This window comes from Lepidochelys olivacea (assembly GCF_965140295.1).
Source record: "Lepidochelys olivacea isolate rLepOli2 genome assembly, chromosome: 7".
NCBI lineage: Eukaryota > Metazoa > Chordata > Testudines > Cheloniidae > Lepidochelys > Lepidochelys olivacea.
In genome coordinates this window covers 45,390,548-45,408,690 of record NC_140417.1, presented here as the reverse complement: position 1 = coordinate 45,408,690, position 18,143 = coordinate 45,390,548, and the positions used below count along the sequence as shown (strand labels likewise).

Genomic DNA, 18,143 nt, shown 5'->3' with positions numbered 1-18,143 from the left:
ACCTTACCCGGAGGCTAGGATGGCCTTCAAAGACTAGGAAATTCCCAGGTTACGAGGGCACTTGGCCACCCTATACAGCCCAATGTCTAGTGTTCAGCTGTCTTTCTGACTATAAGAGACTCTTCAATGGCACTCTTGTAGACAGTCACAGTGGAGGTTCCAAGGATTCAATTTCTCTAGAGCAGAGGTCCCCAAACTATGGGGCACACTCTCCTAGCGGGGCATGGAAGAACATTTTTGGGGGGGAGGTGTGGCTGGGGCCAGGCCAGCCCTTACAGGGGGGTGGGAAGGGAGCACCACCCAACTCTGGTCCTGGCCCTGGCCTCAGCCCATGTCTGAGGCTATGCCCCCTCTTCCACCCTCAGCTGTGGCCCCAGCCTTGGCCCCCTTACTCCTGTCTGCATCACCCACCCCTCAACCAGAGCGGCCGGGAGGGGCACGGACAGGAGTAAAGGGGAGTGTGAGGTAAAGAGTTTGACCACTGCTCTAGAGCTCGACCTGCTTACTGTCTTATCCCTTAAGGTGGTCCCCACAGGTCAGTGGCTGAGATGCATTGGCCTGGGTGGTATTGAATTTATTCATTTATCCATTAATAAATCTAAGTGGAAAACAGAAAAAGGTTTCTAACCATCAGAGGAGTGAGGGTCTGGAACAGCATCCCAGTAGGAGGAATGGGGGCAAACAAACTAACTAGTTTGAAGAGGGAACATGATAAATTTATTAATAGGATTATAGGATGGGCTTGCCTGCAATAGCAGGAACTGGACTCAATGACCCAGGAAGTTCCTTCCAGTCTTACCTTCTATATTCCTTAGAAGGCGTTTGCTCAGCTGTTGCCCCTGCTGTCCTTGTGTTGTGAATTAAAGAGGAATTATCTCTGGGGCTGTCAACTCAGCACCTTTCACCTTCACCAAATCCACTTGGAAAACATGAATCTCAGTGTTGAAATCTCAGCCTGTCTGGCCAGACACTGCCAGGTTGGTGAGGAAATGGAAAGATTGTTTGTTTTTATGAGAAAGCGGGGGTATTGGCAAGGTTGATGCTTCAAGTTAAAACTAGAGGAGGGGAAATTTCTTGATCACAGCCTTGTGGTACATATCAGCCTAACAAGGAGGTTACTTGCTGATATTTGCAGCAGGGGGTGCCTTACAGCAACTCTCTGTTTTTACATAGCCATCTGGGAATGGTCAGCGAGGTTTCTAATCTCGCTTTTTCCTAGTCATATGCACTCCAGAGAATAAAGGGCCCCTGGTGATTGTAACTGCTGCCTGCATTTCCCTCCCTCTTTTCTACTGTGTGCGTGCGTTTCTCTGTGACTGTGGGGCTGGGCTCATTGCAGCTTCCAGCGTCAGCCCAGCCTCATTCGCCTCTGATTGGCAGAACTCTGAGGTCCAGCCCAGCCTCGGTTTGCTCTGATTGGCAGAGCTCTATGGTCCAGCCCTGCTTTCCTGGAAAGTTCTTGGAAATCTATCAAAGGTATTTCTTTGAACACATAGAGGGACAGCAGCCAAATGCTTTATAAAACAGAAAACAATTTACAACTTTTCAGCTGGGTCCCTGGAAGGAGATGACCAATCTGACCTGATCCTGCCTTTTTCCTTGGGGATTTTGGTATATTTTGGAGGCTCTTCCCTTCCCTCCCCCCCCCCCCCCCAATTCTCTGGAGTGCAGTGCTGACATCAAGATGTCCATTATGGACACGTCTATTTATACTTTTTGTTTTTTAATGTCAGAACAGTGATGTGAATACAATACAATTCCAGGAATCCGTCACTTCCTGGAACAGATTAAAAGGGGCAAACAAAAGATTACTTAGTTGTGTTTTTTTCCAGAGCTTCATTACTCCTGGAGCCAGCGTTCAAGTAGGTTGCAGCTCTCCCAGTTCTACATTCAGGGAGATTATTTATTGATATTTATTGTTATTTCGGAGGAGCTTTATCCTGACTTGAAAGGTCGTTCTGAAGGAGATTTCATTCCTTCTTTTAAAATCGTTTTTCCTTTTCTCTGGTCATTTTAATTTGTTTTTCTTTTTAATCAGAGCAAGAATATATTTTCTTATCTTCAACAGTACCAAGACTGCGCATATTTTCCTAGCTAAAGTTGCTGAAAAATCAGTAAAGTCTTTCTCTGGGCAGCCTGATTTGCTTTCTGCTTGGCTTCTCCCGGTGTGTGAACTCCAGAGTGCCGTGGGAGAGGTTTGTTGGGAGCAGTCCAGTCTTTTCTTCCTGTGAATTCCTAACTAAAGACTTGTCCTAGCTCCTCTAGGGAACAAAGAAGAAGAAGGCAAGGAAAGGGGGAAGACCCTTTTCCCATCCTATTGAAGACTTAATGCGTTTTTCCTGGTCCTGGAGTGACATGATCCTCTGTGTTCAGGGGTAAGATTCCTCGCAGCCTTCATTTTAAACGTTTGATTTGAGAATTGTCAATAACAGACTCTGGGGCAGATCCTCAGCTGGTATAAACTGGCGTAGGTCTATTCAAGTTAATGGGGCTATGCTGTTTTGCACCAGCTGAGTATCTGGCCCTCAGTACATGTGAGTGTCTTGTGTTTCTGGTTTTTTATATCTTTTGTCCAAGAAGGGCATGAACGGACACCCTGATATCCATGCTCTCTCTATAGCTGAGAAATCACATGGCACTCAAGGTCCTTACAGGGTAAACATTAGCTAGGGGAAAATTCTGACTATGCTATACAATGTATCATATGTAAAACTACAGAGGACAGAAGCACAGAATAATAGGAGCTATCCGATTTCTCCATAGAAACGAACTACTTACTACCTTAAAAGCTTTTCAGGATTTTTTTTAAACTGTCCTTGTCTAATTCTAAATGAATATATAGAATGAATGCATATTTCTTCTTGGATAGCTTTTCTATACAAGAGTGTGTGTGTGTGTGTGTGTGTGTACACATACATGTGTATACATACAGTGCATTATAAAAATTTAAGATGGGGAAAAGCCCTAGTGCCCCAGATAGCCAATAAGGTGCAAATAAATTCTTGTGCATGCCTAATTTTATCATGTAAGTACCCCTGGCTGGAGCATGCATATTGGCATTTGCATGCTCACATGGCCAGTTAGGCACTAAATGGGTCATCTACATATGTACGTACCTGATCTGCATGAATATATCAGGCATTTGTGCACTTGGAAATATTTGCAAGCTCCTACCTTCATTAATGTCTGGCCATGATGTCATTTTAACCATCCTGTGTGCCACTAGAAGATTTTCCTCACAGTGTTATACTTCTGCTCTGTCTACTTTTAAGTGACTCAAGTGTGGGGATTTCCACCACTTCCCCAAAGAGCCTCCAATGTCTCATAGAGCTCACTATTACAAATATTTTCCTGCTGCTCAACCTATGTCTTCCTTTGCTTGATTTCTCCCATGTTTTCAGCCCACATGACAGTGCTCATAGTCAAGCTGCTTGAAATTAATTTTTCAGGTTAAGCTTTGCAGGACACTATCATATGCTTTACTGAAGTGCAAATATATCATATCTACAGCGTATCTATCATCCATTAATAACCTGTATTTCATTCAAATGGGGGAGGTTTGTCCACTGTTTGTCTTTATAAAGCTGCTTGTTTATTGCTCCAAGTTCCATTGTCCTCTAAAATTGTATGCATTTTGGACCCAATCCTGCCCTTCTTACTCAGGCAAAAGTCCTGTGGGAGTTGATGGGAGTTTGCCAATATAAGGAGTGTAGGACTGGACCCTTCTTCCTGTACTGTTTCACTATGTGTGTTATTATGAAGTTTGACTTATCACCGAGGGAATGGCAAAGATCACTCTAATTGGTACCGTTTGTGTCTGCGCTCTTGTATCTTCTCCGTTCTCCAGGGCTTTTCTCGAGGTGTCAGAAAAAGTTTGTTTGCTGCTACTTTTAGGACAAAAAGATGCATATCAACTGGACCTGCTGATTTTTATAAATACAGTTTCTTCCACATAATTCTTTATCTGGTTCATAATAGCGGCTGTAGTCACAGTGTATTCTGTTCATTCCTGATCCTTGACCTCTTTTCTTTTTGTCTTGTTTAGTAGCTCAGCCACCTTTGATTCATCATTTATTAGACTCCATTAATGGGTCCACGTTCCTGCCACACATGGATTTTGAAACTTTCTTTCACTGCACTGTGGTCACTAGAGGTTGTGTCACCCCAGGCTTTTTATATGTATGGGAGGGGACAGGGGAGCACAATCCATGCAGCATCCCCTGTGGCCTTTCCCTGGATATTGTGGAAGAACCCCCTCTGGAAATGCATGGGGGTTTGGGCTCCACGGGTTTTAGGTGGCAGGATAGTCAGGGAGCATATGGGAGCCAGAGGATGAGCACTGTAGGTGAACTCATCTTTCTCCGAACCACACTGGCCCCACTTCACAAGAGCCCTTGTGACTACAGAGAGGGGACTGTACACAGGGGTGCTGGAACAATTTTTATAGTAGGGGTGCTGAGAGCTATTGAACCAAACTGTAAACCCTGGATATAATGGAAACCACTTCAAGCCAGAGGGTACGCCAGCACCTCCCGCACTCCTAGTTCCAGCACCTGTGATTGTACATAGAGTTTAAAGATTTGAGCCCTTTCTACATCTCTGAAGTGAAAAGTGAAGGGATTCACAGCTTCCTTTAGTGAAAGGGCCTCCCCAGGGTGGCTTCAAGATGGGTCCTGGAGGTTCAGAGACAGCATTCCACGAGACAAATGGAAGATACAGAAGCAGCATAGTGAAAGCAGGAGCAGAACTTTCAAATAAATGATCAGTTAAGGTTCCTAGTGATTGTCTAAAGATTCCATTCAAAACCGCTTCCTGATCTCTCCATCTCCCTCAGACAAATCTTAATCCCTTTCCCAAATCAGGTGTCTAAAAAGCAAAATGGTTCTCATGCTAGCAACAAGAAAACATTTCTTTAAACACAAGACTTTGCCTGTGGGCATAGCAGAAACATTTCCAAGAAGAAGCAAGCTCAATTTTGGAATCCAAGCTGCAGTGTTATTGTTCTCGAGCTGGGAATGGGGCCTGTGCACTATGGGACTCCTTCTCCCTTACTTTTCACCTTGTGCAGTCATTTATACCTGTGCAACACAAACTGCTGGTGTTGAAAGCTACCAAATTTGAATCCTCCACTGAGAGTAAGCATTTGACACCCACTTTGCACAGTGATTACACAAGGTGCAAGGCAGTGGAGGATCAGGCCTGTACTCTTTCTTTTTGAAAGAGTACAGGCAGTGCCCAAAAGCTACTGAATAATACCCAGGTGAGACTCTCCTTGGAGAAAGTGCCTGGGCTTCCTTCATGACAGTGCTACCATGGAAGGGAATCTTATCCAGAGCCATTGCCTGCAAGACAAGAGCCACAGAGAAACGCTTTGTACACTAGTTATCAGAGAATACTGGTGAAGACTAGGGGCTAGAACAAAGATTTAGCAGGTGAGGTCTTCTAGGATAGAAATTAATAGGCAGGATTCAAAGTCCATGCATGTCATATCTTGTTTTTTCTAAAGTAGGGATTGGCTGAAGAAGACCAGGGATGTATTTGGCTGATGTTTTAACTCACAACAGTCTCTTCTGAAAGTCTGTGGAGCATTTGATTTTGTGGGATCAGTGTGTCCTCCTTGACTGCCCTTCATTGTTTGAGAATACTGTGCGTCCCTCACTTTAGAGCCAGATTTACCTATGGCCCCATAAAAACTCTCTACGTAGCTACATTTGAAATGCAGAACCATGAAACTCTGACTGCAGCTTGCTCTCTCTCTTAAAGGAAAAGCTCCCCTTCAATCCCCTCCATGCTATTGTTCTTCATATGTCTCTCTTTTTGGGTCTTTGTCCCACAATTGGGATACAGCAGGGTGAGAGGGCTGGAGAGAGGAGTGGGCCAAGTCAAGGTAGGGTGGGGAAGATCAGTCTGTAACCTTATCCCCTGCCTCATCCACATTTGTGTGCCCATTAAATGTCACTGTCTATACAAAGGACAAAGTTGATAAGATTGGAGGAGAAACGCCAGGGACATCCGTCCTCTCTCGCCCTCTTTTTCCTATGACGTGAGAGAATGCTGCAGCTGCCTTTTTAATCTCCATTAGCTTCAGACAGTCCCTAGGTCTCAAGTTGGGGATTGTATTGCATTTCCCTGGGAACACATTTACCTTATATTTTTTTACCCTAGAGAGGTCACCTTGGTGCCAGGTGCAGTAGAGATAAACATTTGAGATATGCTGTGGCACAGGGTTGAGTGAGGGTGAAGAGTGCCAGAAGATGGAAGGCCCAAGCCAGGCCCAATCAGACCCTCCTATCAGCTGCTCTCTTTTTGTTCTCTTTCCTTTAATTTTGCATTTCATTCTTGCCAGCTCTGTAGGATTTTCACATGCAGGAGCAATGCATGTGGGGTGCTGCCCACCTAGAGCACCGAGACACGTGCTGCTTATTTTCAGACTCCTGCAGGACACGCAGCTTTGTACATTCCCTTGGCAGTGAAAACTCTGGGCTGATTCCTCAGACTTAGAAGTCTGACTGGGAATGGGAGCTCCCTCGTCACACTCCATCATCCTGTACTCTCACCACAGGTCACACCTTCTTTTAGCATTCCCCATGGTACAGAGAAGGACTGACCACAGGGCAATGGGACACATTACAGCTAGTTGCTAGAAGGCTACAATACTGCTCCCTTTGAAGATTTATAACCACACTGAACAATGCTCACCATGGCACTACATTGTTGGAACCCTTCTACCATGATAAATATGCCAGGGGTTGGGTGGTTACACTTTACACTAAGTTTCCTTCATGCCATTTGATGCCAGGGACTGGCTAGTTATTCCTCTGTGATGGCATTTCAAGATCAGCACACGCTTAGCTTCTAACAGGCATAACAAGATCAGGCCAACCTGCAGTGACAGGAGGATAACATGAAGGAGCTGATTCTTCTTTCAGATACACTGTCATAAATCTGTAGTAACTCCAGTGAAGTTTACACCAGTGAAACAGAATCAGGCCCACTGCATGTCATCAGGAACCCTATCTGTATCTCCTCCCCACAGCCTTATTAAAAATGCAGTATCCTATATATTAGAGCAGTGTCTCTCAACCGTTCCAGACTACTGTACCCCTTTCAGGAGTCTGATTTGTCTTGCGTACCCCGAAGTTTCATCTCACTTAAAAACTACTTGCTTACAAAATCAGACATAAAAATGCCAAAGTATCACAGCACACTATTACGGAAAAATTGCTGACTTTCTCATTTTTACCATATAATTATGAAATAAATCAATTGGAATATAAATATTGCACTTACATTTCAGTGTACAGTATATAGAGCAGTATAAACAAGCCGTTGTCTGTATGAAATTTTAGTTTGTACTGACTTCGCTAGTGCTTTTTATGTAGCCTGGTGTAAAACTAGGCAAATATCTAGATGAGTTGATGTACCCCCTGGAAGACTCTGCATACCCCTCAGAGATATGCGTACCCCTGGTTGAGAACCACTGGATTAGAGGAATGTCAGGCTCTTGGTGTGGAGTTTCAAGGTAGTGTTTGAACTAGTGTTCCTCCCAAGGTGGAAAAAGCCACCCATCCCTCCCTGCATCGAGGGGCTCATCTTTAGCTCTGTGATGTTTGTTTTTTCCCTTTTCTACTTCTGTTGGATACATAAGCATAGTGAGGATCTGTTTACAGAACACGTGCTGTAGCACGCATAGCAGAATCTGAGCTGATAATGCAGCCCTAGGCAAGGCAAGCTAAAAATCATACAATGTGTCCTTTGTTTCAGACCCCATCCTTTGCTCGCAGAGGAGAAGATCAGGAGACAGTCGCTCAGAGGCATTGCAGTGGATTTGTCAGAGCAGATCATGCAACCTCGCTCCGTTACGGTCTTCCAAGGAGAATCTGCTCCTGCCTTCATGGCACCTGCTCCTGAGAATAACCTGCCTCAGATGCGAGATCCTGAAGAAGACCTGCTATGCATTGCAAAAACCTTCTCCTACCTGCGAGAATCCGGTAAGTTTCTACCAACCAGCATGAGGTTACTGGGTGAGGAGGCCACAGGGTGTGGGGAAGAACTCTCTGTGAGCCACCTCCAATAAGAAACTCCTTTCCTAGGAAGGTTGCTGGGCACTAAGGTTGGTCTGCTGTATGTGTCTTGCCCCAGAAACTGTTACAGCGGAAACTTATCGGAGCAATGAGTGGTCCCGGTCTCAGCCACCACACAGCCAGTGTTTATATCACAAAGTAGCCCACCACTAGCATACATGGGAGCTTTGCCCTTTAATTTCTCCATTGACAGAAAGAGGAACTGGCTCCTCTGTCTCTGTAAGCCCCAAACACTGCAGCATGGCCTCCCCTCCTCCAGCCTGAGCACACTGATGAAAAACATAAGCTGGAAACCCTGCAGAGCTTGACTATGCCATCTCTACTGTATTTCCCATAAAGCCTGCTCCTGCCTCCCTGTTATGAGCAGCCTGTGTTTTCAGTCTAGTGACCTTTCTTTCTTTCTAAATGAACTCTCTTTCTGTGATTCCTTTCCAGGCTGGTATTGGGGATCTATCACAGCCAGCGAGGCCAAGCAGCATCTTCAGAAGATGCCTGAGGGTACCTTCCTGGTACGGGACAGCACCCACCCCAGCTACCTGTTCACGCTCTCTGTCAAGACCAACCGGGGTCCCACCAACGTGCGCATTGAATATGCCGACAGCAAGTTCCGGCTCGACTCGAACTGCCTGTCTAAACCCCGCATCCTGGCCTTCCCAGATGTGGTCAGCCTTATCCAGCACTATGTCATGTCCTGCACAGTGGAGAATAAGAATGAGGCCCCCTATCCACCGCCCTCGCCCCTGTCCCCCGTGCAAAAGGAGATGGTGGCTGCGGCAGTGCACTTGAAGCTGATACGGCCGCTCAGCCGCAAGGACAGTGTCCCCAGCCTACAGCACCTGTGCCGGCTACAGATCAACAAGTCAACAGTGGAGGTGGACCAGCTGCCACTGCCCAGGAGGATGGGGTACTATTTGAAGCAATATCCCTTCCAGCTCTGAGGTGCAGCTGATGGGCCTCTGACCAACAGACTAGAATCTTGATGTCTTTTTATCTTGCTGAAGCATGGCATCAAGGGGGTACAGTAAAGACATGGTCATCAGCAGTGACTGCATCCACTTTTTCTCTCCCCTCCCCCAATTCCATGCCTACACCAGGGAGGGGCCTGGTTGTACCAGTGAACTGTGGGACACAATCCGACCTCCGAGCCTCAGAGGCTTGAAGGAAGTGCTCTTGATACATGCACACTACTTGAATTTCAGAGCTGCCGTGACATTAGGAGTATTACCATTGTTCTTATCACTATTTATTTCCTTGTTAGCCTCTCTCCTGATACTTTAAGGCACCTTTTAGTCCATTGTTTTTGTTTCTTTTCCTTTCAAGGAATTAGGGATGGACCTGGGCTGGAATAAAGGATCCCAACCCAGACCAAACCCAAAACTCCAGGGCAGTTTGGATCTGGATTTGAGTGTCACCTCTTTGACCCTGTCTTTGTAGTAAGCCACTCTACATTCCACATCCAAACACCCCTGGAAGCATGGGGGAAACTGAGATTCAGATGAAAGTCTGGATCCAAACTTTGGCACCTGGGCCCTATCTCTGAAACATATGGTCTATTTCCTTTCTTCACAAACTGGAAATGCTGTGACCTCAGAGTGTATGTATGGCAGGCATCTATATATTTCACTGGGATATCACCACGGTTGGAAGATGGCCCAAGGTTGGAAGAATTTTTGGACAAAAACACCTCTCCCCTGCAAGTTCACAGGTTCTGGATATTGAGTTTGGGACAAGGAGGCCCCACTCTGTTCCCCTCCCCACCCCCATCCTATTTCCCATTTCAAAAGGAAGTTCCAAGTAACACTTTTAAATCAAGTCCTTGGCAACCCAAGTCCCCAGCTGATTATCTTCAGGCATTGGGGGTTGTGAGCATCTATCCTGCATGACTTGTGTTTTCTTCCCATCAGTGTCAATCTCTTGGCACTGCCCTTGCCTTGGTGAAGCAGGGAGAAGGGTGGTGGCATCCTGGCCCTGCTCAAAGCTGGCTCTGCTGAGCTGCACTGATGACACATGGTTTGAAGTTATTTATTTATTTATTCTTTCAGTGGCACAGGGGAAAAAAAAACCTGTCCCTGCTCCATCATCACCATGCTGCCAAATAACCAGCCCCTCTTCCCCATTCAGCACTAAATAACTAGCCAACCACCACCAGGCAGCTTCAATCAGAGCTGTGTATGATTTTTTTACCCCCTGTTTAATTTGCTGGTAGCACCTTCTCACTTGAAAGAGACTTAATTTAACTGATGCCAGTATTGCTTTTGCATCCCATAATAGAAACAGCAATTGAGCTTCCTCCCTTTGCCAGTATCCACACCCTACAGCCCTGCCTTCGCCCTCCCCCAGACCTCTATCTGTGGAATCTTTGATCAATGTCTTGTGACCCTTGCATTCTAAAATGAAGCTATTACCCCCAGCCCTCTGCCTCCGCCCCCATGCAGCAAATCGGTCACAAAGGGCCATATCATCCCCCGCAGAAGGAGGGGGCACAGAGTGAGTGGATTCTGCACAGAAATGAGCATGGAAGGGGGAAGACTGCCTCCTCGGAACCATCGTTATCTCCTACCACTTGCCCAACCTCATGGAGACCAGTCCACAGGGCTGTGGGGGTGGGGTGTGTGTTTGAGGAAGATGCAGCTGGGAAAGGGACACATGGGTCTAGGGGGGCTGCTCCTCTCCACAGCATCTTCCCTCACCTCTGAACCCTTAGGACTTTAGCAGGCAGTAGGCCCTGGCCTACAGAGGTCCCAGGGCTGGGTGTATTTGGGGAGAGAAATCCCAGCTTGTTCACAGAGGTGGAAGGGGAGGAAGAGATAGGACAACACCCCAGGGGATAATAGTCTGAAGGAAACCAGTGGAGTTTCCTCTCCACTAGATAGGAGCATCCTGCCTAAGGGGCAACACGGCCCAGTGTATTTAGTCAACGCTCATTTCTTGTCACATTTTACACACTGGTAGTATTGCTGGCTTTGTTTTCCATACTTTGATGATTGACAGCATGCATGTGTGAGGTCAGGTTTCTCTGTTACTGCACCTCTGCCCCCACGCAGAGGCTTTGGAAAGTCAACCAAATGAGAATAGAAAATTAAAAAACAAATAGAAAATACATTTAAAAAAAACCCATAAGACCACTGAACAAGGCTTCCTTTTAGACAAGCTCATCTGTCCGCTGGGTGGAGGTGGGGGTGGGGGGGCTGGAGATTGGGAAACTCCAGCTATGGAACTCACAATAATGATCTTGGGAAACCCGTATGACTTGCCAAGCTGAGCTGCATATGTGGCAGCTCTCTGGGAGAGACCCAGTCACTACAGTAATGTGCATAGGGAGCGGGTAGGTGGTTCTGCTTTCTGAACCATCCACTGGTGACTCCCGTTCAGCTGTGGCCCAACAGCTGACCTTTTTCCTTTGTGGGGCTGGTGCGGGAATCGAGCCTGCAGGTTTCGGAGCTCTTGCCCAAAGAGCTCCTGGGTAGGCAGAGTGGGTGGGAGAAGAGGGTAACAATGTGGCATGCTTGGTCCATCTGAAAGTGAGTGGATGCACAGGGACAACTGGAGGCTGTAAGCTTTTATGGGCAAGGGTGCTCTCTGTGATATTTGTACAGCACCTAGCACATGGGGCCTCTGAGTTCTATTGTAATATAAATAATAATATACATAGACTCCAAAAAGTCACTTTCTTCTAGCCTTGAAACAGTTTTTTTTAAATCATTTGACCTGGATTTTAAATAAAAGTCTGATATTTTAAAGCCATTCAATCTAAAACTCTGTGGTCATATCCAAGTAGGATCATCAAACAGTGACTCTTCATTTAATCTTTTCAAAAACCGAGTCTGAGAACACGGAACAAGCTCTTAGCCAGCCTCCCTGTCCTGCCAAATACACACAAACCCAAGTTTTTATTTTGTAGTTATCAGGAGAGTTCAGAGTTTTAGAAAATTCTGATTTGAACATCACAAGGTGAATAGGAATCTGATTGCCACTCCATACACAATAGTTACGGGCAGCAAAATCACAGGTCTCCAGTTGCCAGGGATGGAAGGAACACTCTCAAATAGTTTATGAAAGCGTCTGACCCATCTTAATATTGCTAGTACCTGGGAGAGAAAACCCTCCAGAGTCTAAAATCTGGGTGTGAGTAGGTGCAATGCAACTAGAAGTCTTTTGAAGTGCACCTTTTTACACCAGTTTTGAATTTGGCCCTACTGTAGGCTATACACCTCTAGCACTCCCTTGGGGAGATGGTAGGCTCCTCTTCTGTACTGGAGTCTGGGGCATAGTCCTCTGGCCATGCTGTTCAGGGTCTCTGCTCCCTTGCATGGAGACCTAAAGTAATCCAAACAAAAAGTCGTCATGCTTTCGCAGCCCACAGAGAAGCTCTTAGGGAAGCCAAAGAGAAAAGAAAAAGTACCAGCTCTTCTTCTTTCTGAGAGGGCCTGGGTAGCCAATACTCTCAAGGCGTTTCCCTGGTCAGCAACCCATGATTCCAGTGGCAGGGGGAGCTCTGACTTGCAGTCCTGCTCCAGAGAGCTACCCTGCACCAAGCAGGGATCCTTCCTTTTAGGGTATGTCTACATTGCAGCTGTGTGGTGTCGTTCCCAGCATGGGTAAACAGACTCATGCTAGCTCACTAAAAATAGCAGTGGGGATGTTGCAGTGCGAGTGTTGGCTCAGGCTAGCTGCCCAGGCTTGGACCCAGGAAGCTGGCCAGGCTTGGGTTATCTATCCTGAGCCACAGCCCTTACCACAATGTCCACACTGCTCTTCTCAGTGCACTACCTTGAGCTGAAATGGCACACATCTGACTGCCTCTGCTGGGAATCACATCTTCCAGCTGCAGTGCACACATACACTTCAGGACCTGCCCATCTCCAGGCTTGACAGGCTTCACAGGCATGCCGGGCTGAGGCTGACTGTGCCCAGAGGAGCTCTTTAACTCCTTCCTGATGAGGGTGGGGACCTGCCCCACCACAGGCCCCAAGGATAAAACTCTGCTCTCAGTTACATTGATACTGATCTGGAATAGCTGCATGCACTTAAATGGAGTTGCAGTAGAACCTCGCAACACCTCAGAATGGAGGTTGTTCATAACTCTGACAAAACGTTAGGGTTGTTCTTTCAAAAGTTTACTACTGAACATTAACTTAATACAGCTTTGAAACTCTACTATGTAGAAGAAACATGCTGCTTTCCCTTTTTCTTTTTTTTTTAGTAGTTTACGTTTAATGCAGTACTGTACGGTATTTGTATTTTTTAAAACTTTTTTTTTTGGTCTTTGCTGCTGCCTGATTGTGTACTTGTGGTTCCAAATGAGGTGTGTGGTTGACTGGTCAGTTCGTAACTCTGGGGCTCATAACTCTGAGGTTCTACTGTACTCCAGATTCACCCCTGTGTAAGGGAGTAGAATTTGGATCCCAATCTGGGATTTTTTTTCTTTTTAAAATCCACTGTCTGAAAGCCAAGAATATTATCTTCTGTTTTCATGGGGCCCCCCAAAATCCACACTTTGTTCTCGCTACACTGGCCCTGGAACGGTCATTCACTAACGAACACTCCTGCCAGTACCACACGCATGAGGAGACTTCCACTGCACACCGAGGATATGCGGGCAGGATAATGCTGCTGCTCAAGCTGAAGTTGTTAAACACAAACAGACATGTCTCTATTGGTTCCATTGGAGGGATGGAGGGGTGGTGAAATCAAGGCAAGTCAAATGGAAAAATAAAATCAAGAGGGAAGTTGTGACCAGACTTGGAAAAAATATTTGCAAACAATGGAGAGCATTAAAAAGAAAGAAGAAAAGCGCTAAGAAATTACTTGAATATAATTTTAAATACCCTGAAGTCAAATTCTTCCCTCATTTACAGGTCTGCAACCCCTTGAAGTTGGAGGTAGGTCATCTGGGGTATGCATATGACCCACTAACACACAAAGGTAGTCATGGGTGGTTTTGCTCACAGGTGGTTTTACTGACGCCTTATGTTACTGTAATTATTATTTCCTACTCCTGCAACTTCAGGACATTTTGCCAAGGAAAATGTGTTCATGCTCTGAGAGCCCAGGTGCCAAGTTTTGACCCAGATTTAATTTATTTTTACAGCTGCGTTATACATCTCTGAAAATAGGGGTGTGAATGAAAACCCAGACAGCGCTTTAATTATAACATCATGAAAAGTGCTGCTTTAATATCTCTCCCTGGGATGCTTATGTAGTGTGCTAAGTATCATTGCTGCCGGGCCAGCGTATGGTATTCTTTTCTGCATGCATATTATTTCTGGCGAGATGCATACAGATGCACACAGAGTGTTTGAAGCAGATCTCTAAGCAGGCTGGAAGGATATGTGACAGATCCTCCAAACCATGAAAATGTGCTACAGAGATACCCTGCAGTGCTTCAAAATGAAATAAGCAGGTAAAGTGTGTTCCACACTAGCTCCTATGGTCTCACTTCATGCCTTAAGAAATCACCCTTCTGAGCAGACAGCGTGTGTATGTGTGAGCAGACATCTTTCCCACCCTGCTCTCAAACACAGGGAAATCTCACCCCTTCTCCTGGGGCTTAGCTTTATTATTAACCAGGGAACCAATTATACATTAACGTGGTTTAGTTTCAACCTTCTTTCTGGGTTTCGCTGCTCAAGGGTTCCTTCCCCTGGACTGCTCAGCCCATGCCTAGGATCGTCTCTCTGAAGACGCAGTCCCTTATAATCAAATGGGTTAATTAGTCAGCAAAACTCTCAATGAATCACCACAATCCACTTAACCCTTTTGAGGCAGAACCAACACCCACAGATGCGGTGGGATGTTTCTAGCAAACCCTGCTGGCCTGTTACACTGCATTTCTGGGCCACCGACCATTGCTATTTTCACCAGTTATCAGAGGAAATGGAGACTCAAAAAGCAAAATAACTGGATACTCCACATACAGTTCTTCCACTTCTTCCACTCGGCCCAGCAATTTACTAATGGTCAAGTCCGTGGAAAGCCTGTCTATCTGCAGCTTCCAATATCTCCTTAGCGATCACTGGCGCATATACAATGGATGGTACCACCATTAATGTCTCCCTCCCCCACCTCACCTGCTGTCCAAGAGACTGGAATATGTGGGAGGGGAACAGAAAGTAGAGATGGTCTGAACAACCCACAGCTTTGGATGCAGATCAGAATTTTGCATCTCATCCCCATTCCTAATTGCAAAGTTAAAACATTTTATGCATCACCTTTAACAAGCCCTGCCCCTAGCTCCACAGGTGGGAAATTTTTAAAACCATTAAACTTGGCAGCCCATAATTAGAGGAACCAGCCAAGAGAGAAAAATGAGAGATAATAAAAAAATAAGATCAAATCTTCCTGAATGTGTAATTATCCAGGGAATGGAGCCTTCCCATCGCAGCTCTTTGCCAGTGCTTCATTCCCAGGGCTACATTCCCAGAGTATGCCCTGCCATTCTGCAGAGCACCTGGGCACCTCTTGGTTTGTTAGATTAGCAGCAGCACAGTGTTTCATGTATAAGAGCCAGACAGAATGCGATTTGCAGCACAGGGAGAGCAGGGCAACCTGATGCTGCTGTCCTGCACCAAGTAACTTTCCCCCCATAGCAGGATACCAGAAAATGGGGTGATGGAGCTGTCATAACTATAAAGGGAAGGGTACCCACCTTTCTGTACACAGTGCTATAAAATCCCTCCTGGCCAGAGGCAACATCCTGTTACCTGTAAAGGGTTAAGAAGCTCAGCTAACCTGGCTGGCACCTGACCCAAAGGACCAATAAGGGGACAAGATACTTTCAAATCTTTGTGTGTGGGGGGGGGGAGGCTTTTTTGTTTGTGCTCTTTGTTTACTTGGTTGTTCTCTCTGGGACTGAGAGAGGCCAGACAGAAATCCATCTTCTCCAACCCATCCTAATCCAAGTCTCCAATATTGCAACCAGTATAGGTAAGCCAGGCAAGGCGGATTAGTTTATCTTTTGTTTCATGTGAATTTTCCCTGAAAAGAGGAAAAGGGAAAGAGGGAGGTTTATTCCTGTTTTCTGTAACTTTAAGGTTTTGCCCAGAGGGGGATCCTCTGTGTTTTGAATCTGAATACCTTATAAAGTATTTTCCATCCTGATTTTACAGAGATGATTTTTACCTTTTTTTTTTTTTAATAAAATCCTTCTTCTAAGAACCTGACTGATTTTTCCATTGTTCCAAGATCCAGGGGTTTGGGTCTTTGATGATTTTGTAACAAATTGGTTAGGATATTATTCTCAAGCCTCCCCAGGAAAGAGGGTGTGTAGGGCTTGGGGGAATATTTTGGGGGAAGACGTCTCCAAGTGGTCTCTTTCCCTGTTCTTTGTTTAAAATGCTTGGTGGTGGCAGCATACTGTTCAAGGCCAAGGCAAAGTTTGTACCCTGGGTAAGTTTTTAACCTAAGCTGGTAAGAATAAGCTTAGGGGGTCTTTCATGTGGGTCCCCACATCTGTACCCTAGAGTTCAGAGTGGGAAGGAACCCTGACAGGAGCTAAAGGTCTTGATAATATGCTGAGGATCCTGCTCAAACCCATTTTTTCTCAGACACATCCATTCTCCACCCACACCCCAGTCCCACACCTTTTTTCCAAGTGCACTTGAGTGTTGGGGAGCGGGAATGAAAGGAGGCTCAAAACATACTCTCAGTCACTGTGGAACATCATGGTTAACCTCACTTGAGCCTCACGTGGATTCTCCACTCAGAACTATACTGGAAGACAACAAACCTTGTCCCTCATGCTGCATGCTAGGCAAGGAAAGAGGCCATTGGGAGTAGGTGTGAAGTTGCAAAACAGCTGGAAGAGACAGAGGAGGAGAAAGACCTGGTTGTATTGGTTGATCAGAAGACGACTATGAGCTGCCGGTGTGATGTGGCTGTGAAAAAGGCAAATGCGATCCTAGGATACATCAGGCAAGGTATTTCCAGTAGAGACAGGGAAGTGTTAGTACCATTATACAAGGCACTGGTGAAACCTCATCTGGAATACTTGTGCAATTCTGGTCTCCCGTGTTTAAGAAAGATGAATTCAGACTGGAACATTTGCAGAGAAGGACTACTAGGATGATCAGAGGAATGGAGAACCTAGCTTACGAGAGGAGATTCAAGGAGCTTGGCTTGTTTAGCCTAACAAAACAAAGGCTGAGGGGAGATATGATGCTCTCTATAGAAACATCACAGGAATAAAGATCAAGGAGGGAGAGGAGTTATTTATGTTAAGTGCCAATGCTGACACAAGAAAAAATGGATATAAACTAGCCATCAGAAAGTTTAGGCCTGAAATTAGATGAAGGTTTGTAACCATCAGGGGAGTGAAGTTCTGGAACAGCCTTCCCAGGGGAGCAGTGGGGGATTGGCGGGAACTAACTGGCTTCAAGACTGAGCTTGATAAGTTTATGGAGGGGATGGTATGATGGGACTGCCTATGATGGCATGTGGCTTACCTGTGACTGCTTGTAGCAATATCCCCACCGGCCAGAGATGGAGCACTAGGTGGGGAGGGCTCTGAGTTACTACAGAGAATTCTTTCCCAGGTGTCTGGCTGGAGGGTCTTGGCCACATGCTCAGGGTCCAACTGATCACCATATTGGGGTTGGGAAAGTATTTTCCCTGGGGTCAGATTGCCAGAGGTCATGAGTCACTTGCGGGTTTAAACTAATGTAAATGGTGGATTCTCTGTCACTTGACGACTTTAAATCATGAGTTGAGGACTTCAGTAACTAAGCCAGAAGTCAGGGATCTATTACAGGAGGGAGTTGGTGAGGTTCTGTGGCCTGTGATGTGCAGGAGGTCAAACTAGATGATCATAACAATCCCTTCTGGCATTAAAGTCTATGCGTCTAATAAAGCAAATAGGCCAAAGGCTCCTGTGGTGTAAGGCAAAAAAGGCTTAAAGAAAAAACACAGGCTGGGAATAGGAAGAAAATTAGATTAAAAGCATCTATTACTGGCAAGGGTGTGTGTGTGCACGTAACTGAATGAGGCTTATTCCACAGACTAACTGCAGCTTTAACAGTCAAAATGGGTTACATTATTGGTCAGGGGAGGCACTGGTAGAAG

At 45.8% G+C, this 18,143-nt stretch overlaps 2 protein-coding genes across 4 annotated transcripts in view; one reads left to right on the top strand and one right to left on the bottom strand.

Annotated features, from left to right (window-relative positions):
- The first annotated feature begins 1,399 nt into the window (after nucleotides 1-1,399).
- Nucleotides 1,400-11,828, top strand: CISH (cytokine inducible SH2 containing protein). Of its 3 annotated transcripts, none has more exons than XM_084634782.1 (4): nucleotides 1,400-1,476; nucleotides 2,257-2,375; nucleotides 7,765-7,991; nucleotides 8,520-11,828. In XM_084634782.1, the coding sequence occupies exons 2-4, from the start codon at nucleotides 2,329-2,331 to the stop codon at nucleotides 9,020-9,022; spliced, it is 777 nt and encodes a 258-aa protein (XP_084490908.1). In that variant the 5' UTR covers nucleotides 1,400-1,476; nucleotides 2,257-2,328; the 3' UTR covers nucleotides 9,023-11,828. The 3 variants fall into 3 exon arrangements, with proteins under 3 accessions (XP_084490908.1, XP_084490907.1, XP_084490909.1); XM_084634781.1 differs by lacking the exon at nucleotides 1,400-1,476 and adding an exon at nucleotides 1,498-1,611; XM_084634783.1 differs by lacking the exon at nucleotides 1,400-1,476 and adding an exon at nucleotides 1,643-1,862.
- A 76-nt stretch (nucleotides 11,829-11,904) lies between these two features.
- The window catches only part of HEMK1 (HemK methyltransferase 1, mitochondrial release factors N(5)-glutamine), a 133,909-nt gene continuing 127,670 nt past the window's right edge, over nucleotides 11,905-18,143 (bottom strand). The window contains exon 11 of the transcript XR_014712430.1: nucleotides 11,905-12,401. The gene's annotated coding sequence lies outside the window, so the exon portion shown is untranslated. The remainder of the gene's footprint in view (nucleotides 12,402-18,143) is intronic.

Coding starts and splice junctions, on each gene's coding strand:
- CISH (XM_084634782.1), top strand. CDS start 2,329: ATGCGTTTTTCCTGGTCCTGGAGTGACATGATCCTCTGTGTTCAGGG. Junction 2,376..7,764: donor ATGATCCTCTGTGTTCAGGG/GTAAGATTCCTC, acceptor CCTTTGTTTCAG/ACCCCATCCTTTGCTCGCAG. Junction 7,992..8,519: donor CTCCTACCTGCGAGAATCCG/GTAAGTTTCTAC, acceptor ATTCCTTTCCAG/GCTGGTATTGGGGATCTATC.